The 5,629-nt window shown below is 36.6% G+C and overlaps 1 protein-coding gene across 1 annotated transcript in view; it reads right to left on the reverse strand.

The window, feature by feature from the left end:
* nrg1 (neuregulin 1) overlaps nt 1-5,629 on the reverse strand; it is a 32,441-nt gene that overhangs the window by 14,999 nt on the left and 11,813 nt on the right. The window contains exons 5-7 of the mRNA XM_035668154.1: nt 2,248-2,350; nt 616-769; nt 402-523 (exon numbers count right to left, since the gene is read on the reverse strand). Of these exons, the coding sequence (XP_035524047.1) occupies nt 402-523; nt 616-769; nt 2,248-2,350 (379 nt within the window). The remainder of the gene's footprint in view (nt 1-401; nt 524-615; nt 770-2,247; nt 2,351-5,629) is intronic.

Consider the following 5,629-nt stretch of genomic DNA (forward strand, 5'->3'; position numbering starts at 1 on the left):
CTTAGTACATGAGGCCCCTGCTCCATTAACATCCCGGATGCTCAACTGGCAGACCGTGTCCCAAGCCAACAGAGCTTTACATGGATGATGGGTGCTTAAACCCAGTCAAAGTGGATGGACACTGTTTCTTTTTAAGTGAGGATGAAACCATATTATCATAACTATCTTGCTGCTGCTGTTTACATTTGTGTATGTAAATATATATATTTATAAATAAATATATATTTTATTGTATTTGTTTCATATGTTATAGTTACATTTATATTATAAAAAATGTAACTATCTTTGTCTATGTGTGTTGCATGAAGGAACTGCAAACTTTAACCTAATTGTATAATGATAATAATGATAATGATAACTACATTTCCTTTATCCTTATTATATTTAAAGGTCTTGCTTACCTTTGGCTGGAGATGTGGGTAAATGTGGTTGCTTCATGCACAGATAAGCCATAATTGCTTGTGGAGAAAGTTGTCTCTCTCTCCTTCTCAGCTGCATGCTGCATAATCATCCCATTACATTGCTATAAAAAGAGGAGCATAAAAAACATTGGCAATTGACATATTCAACAGGTTTTTGATGCCTTTTACTTGATACCAACAAGTAACAACATACATTGATAAGCTGCAAATCATGAAGAGGCAAGTTAGAAATCCGTCGTCCTCTGGCTGAGCTTGCCAGGTTGGGGCCAATACCAGCATTGGTATTGTTGTTCCTCTTATTCCTCAGGCTCTGCCTCAGACGGTCATGAAGTTTCTTCCTCTGCTTCCTGTTTGCGAAGAAGAAAACTAGATTGAGAAGCAGCCCAGATCACAACTGGACAATATATGTGAGGGGAAAGTTCCAAATGTACTTAAAGGGATACAGTTACCCCAATTTCATCTAATGTTATTATGGCTTGACTGTATAAATGATAATTAATATTTTGAGGTCAGTATAAAAAACACAATTTTGTTATAGCATCCAATAGCACCACACAATCCCCAAACTTCTCTCAGCACATTTGGTTTTGCTGTATTTGTGATCATTGTTATGTAGATGATGTCCTGCTTTATGTATCACTCTTGTCTAGGGCAGCAATCTAATAGTCGACTAAGCAGTTAGTTGATTTGAAGAGTCTTAGTCAAGCCACTTTTCATTAGTCGGATAGACTAAAAAAAAAAATAAAAAAAAATCTGACTCTATTTAGGAGCTGTGCCTTGTCACTGGGACCAAAGTATCATTGGATTGTTGAAACACTGACCATTTCTCTTTAAGACAGGGAGTCACTTACCGGTGCACTGCTGCATGTGCTAACTGTACTAGCTGCCAACTATTTAGCCAGTCCTATTAACTGACTCTACCAGATTTGGAGAGCGAAGGACGGGGGAGGTTTGTTGACACTACTCGTACAGAAGCTTTGGACTGAGCAGGTTTTCAGGACCCAGCAGGGAATACTGCCAGGTAGCGGGAGCTGAATGAGCATCAGAACCTGATCCAGGCAAGCAGGCAACAGAACCGGGTTAACAGCTCCAAATCTGACAGAGGCCAGTTTTACAGCGACTCTGACAACGAAGACACCACGGTTTCAGGCAAGGACAGGAGATGAGCAAGTTTGTAGCAAGTTCATTTGTAAGTAACTGTTAATGTCATCATCGTGTAAACACCTAGTCGACTAATGGCTTGAACTAAAGACTACTAGTCGACTAGGAACATCTTTACTCAGGGGCAGCCCTACTCTTGTCATGACTATTGTAACATCTTGTATCAATGTTTTAAGCCAAGAAGCAATTACAATAAGTTCAGGACCTAGCTGCGCAATCACTAATTAAGACTTCCCATCCAGGTAAGACTCAAAAGTCATATTAGCCTAGTGCTAGCTTCACTATACGGACTTCCTTTTAGGTGACCAGAGCAAAGTCTTAAATAAGCCATTGTTTCTGTTCAAGACAAGGTGACTTCCAGGTCATGGAAAAAACATTTTATTGATGCTTACTTTCCCTGATTTGTTCTTGGTCTTTTCTTTGGTATGTACTTATTCTTTAATTTGGAACTGTGATGCTCTTGCTAACCCAACTTTTGTACTATGCAAAAAGAGTTTTACTTACGCAGAGTACATACTATTACATACTATTGATATTTTGAAACATAGCACATTATAAATTGAGCAGATCCTGGGACTTGGGGGCACTATTGTGCACTATAATAAAATCAGAAAGTGTACCTTAAAAAAGTTAAAAATAAACATAAAAATTTGACATGAATTACTTTGTTTTGCAGTAGGCAACCACACACATGATTCCAACGACTAGGAGTGCAATGCAGATTCCTGTTATTGTTAAAATACGTTTCTGATACAGCTCCTCAGCTTCTGAAAAAGAGGACAGTCCATTCTTAGAACTTCAGGTCTACAACACACACAGGCAGACACATACTCATACACAAACAAACAAGAAGAAAATGTTCTGTATGTTTTTACATTTTCAGTAACTAACAAATGTATCCTTGTATTAGAGGTCTGCCTTCACTTGAAATGGTTGAAATCTAATCCACTGAGCAGGGAGACAGAGTGGCCCTCATTCATTAAGCTTTTATAGTGGCCTAAACTGGTAATTATGACTGTCTGCGGTTACTTATTCTTTACTTCTAAATGGAGTCAGTCTGACAGTCAAGTGTTTACATAAGTGATTAAAGTGGTGCTCTAGTCCCCACACTTCCCATAATGTGTCTTCACATCATCATAGTGATGTCATCAGGTCAAGAGATCATTAAACCCTGATGACATCACTACTGTATGAAATCTTAAGTGTTATTTTCTCAGACTTGACATTTCTTACTTTTCTTGGAAAATATTATACAACTGCTTTCAATATGTTTGTTTATTGCAGCTCATATATGTCAATGATAAAGGTAATGTAGGAAAAGGAGTATTTTCATTTATTTATCACAACTCTTGAAAAGTTTAGGAGGATCCTGATTAAAAATGTTTAAATTGTGTCTTTATTTTGAAAAAAGACCATTAGCCAATATCCTGTATCAGCTCTCCACCCTGGTTCCTGCTTGTCTTTATTGTCCTAAAAACCCTGAACATCAACTTTCAGAGATGGCACACTATTCAAACTAGCACTTATATCTCACATGTGAAGGATACAGCGGTGGGTTCTGAACAAGTTAAGTAAGTGACCTAACGTGGGCAATGTTCTCACTCCCAGCTAATCATACTGCAGTTTGATCAGTGGCTCTCTGCTTCAAAATATGATGTTATAGGTACCCTACTGGACGCACAGGGCTCTGCTGTCAAGTTAGTAACAATAACTATGAAACGTCTGCAACTTCCAGTCAAGTTACCAATGACAAATATATAACATCTGATTACACTTTAAAAATAAAGCTTTGTAACATTGTGAAATTGTCCCAGTTTGGTTAGGTTTAGGCACATACACTGCCTGCTTAGGATTAGGAAAAGATTGTCAGTTTCATAATGTACTTGAAGTCATTTACATACAATACTTAAAAGAAATTAACTTTTGGGTTCACACAGGATGCAAATAGCGTCCCCTTGGATAAAAGTCCTGTGTGTATTTGAACCGTCCATCCACCACACCACCTCCATATGTGGACTTTCTCAGTGTTTATACTATGTCACCTGACTTTGACTGAAGTGACTAGAATAAGTATAGATATGCAGGCCTGCCGGGAAATAAGTATTGCTGCCTTTAATTGATAGTGATAGTTGACAGGAAAGGGGGGAGAGAGAGGAGATGAGACACAGCAAAGGGTTTTCATTCCAGAATATTTAATGTAGATAGTAGCAGTAATATTTCTATAATATATTAGATGTACCTAAGTTAATTTAGAGTTTGATTTTCTTTCAGCATCTCCTGCAAATTCTGTTGACGTTAGTCTATATCACATTTTCTATTGTGTATTTCGGCATTTTAAAACTTAAATAACTGTACATTTTGCTTTTATCACATGTCCCTCTCCCTTTGCTCTGTTATTTATTAATTTTATTAATATCAAAAGTTTAAATAAGCATAAATAATAATCATTTGTATGTTGATTTTCTCTAACTGTATTTTAGCTGTTTGGATATTGTTCTTAACAAACCTTTTTGTATATACCAAATGGTAATTTTGAAATAAAACAAGCAATACATATTGTGAATTTCACTTAAAAACCACAGTCTTAAGTAGCTCAGTTCTTGGTGGAGCCCTCAAATAATTAAATGCTTATATAATAAAGAGCAAAAAGCTTTGTAAAGAAATGAGGAGACAGGATTTGATGAATGTTTCGGTAATTAGTCTTGTCAGCCATAATGGGGAACCTGAAAAAACCAAGCAGGCTCCACGCAGTACACATTAACCAGTCAACTGTTCTATAGTGTCGCTGTTTTTTAAGAATATTTCGCATACCATTTTAATTAAATTGTCTCATTTAAAGGGAAACTAGATATTTATAAGAATTATTAACAATGTGATTTAAATGTACCAAATTTATCCAAAAGGCTCATCCTGGTAGGTTGGTATTACACATTTCAGTACATTTCTATCTATTTTAGCACATATCACATGACCCTGCCCTCAATGCAGTGGAAGAGGCAGAATCGTCAGAGCTGCTATAAGGAAGAGGGGAGATAAGGAACCGTTAAAAACATACATCTGGTGGGGGTGGAAACAGGAAGGCAGGCGATAGATGGTGTGACATCACACTGTAGAAATTTTCGATATAAACTTGTATGACCATCTCAAATCTATCTATATCCATAGATATAGGAAACAAACACACACATGCAAACTCTAACCTGAAAGTCAGACGCGCTACACAGCCATCCACTACCCTGACATCCCCACACTGACTTTCACTAGCACTGAAGCAGAGAGAGAAATAAACTTGCCATCAAACTGTTAAGTATGCCAAAGCTACAGCTGAAACTATGAAATGTATAGGTAACAAGTATGCCAGGCTTTACAAAAACAAAGCTCCCACTTTCTGCACTAGATTTTCATAGTTTTGGCTAAAATTCTCTGTCACTTGAATAAGCTCCTTGGAGGTTGGTGAGAAATTGGCCAAATGTTTCACCTGTAACTGTGCAACACTGAGAAGCAGGTGTGGGTCAGTTGTCTCAACACTAATGACTGTTAATCATATATCAAACTAAATTTCAAACGCCAGTGTCTGAACATGGAAATAAAGTAGATAAGATATAAGTTTAAAAAAAACAACGTAAAACTAAAGAAATTAAGAGCAATGACATTTCAAGTGCCTTAACACCTAGTTAATTACAAATTCAAAAAAATTAGTTTCATGTACCTTTAAAATACTTGTCAAATCATTCCTATCACAACATCAATTACATTTTTTAAAACAATTTTTGTATTGTATGAAATACCTAAATTATCTGAATACAATATTATACATTAAGACACTTCTACTGCAGTAATATGTTTTGATGCATGCACCTTAGTGTGCTGCCATGCCAGACAGTTAGTTAGGGCGAAAGTGATACACTCAATAGTCAACACACTTAATTTTAGCATGCTATCACAATCATGCAACATTCCTAACACATACTATTTTAAGTGAATTATGTGAATTTATCTGTATTTATTTTGACTGCTTTGACTATATGGGGGCGGCTGTGGCTCAG

This window comes from Morone saxatilis, unplaced genomic scaffold, assembly GCF_004916995.1.
Source record: "Morone saxatilis isolate NCDOM2014 unplaced genomic scaffold, NCSU_SB_2.0 Contig21, whole genome shotgun sequence".
Taxonomy (NCBI): Eukaryota; Metazoa; Chordata; class Actinopteri; family Moronidae; genus Morone; species Morone saxatilis.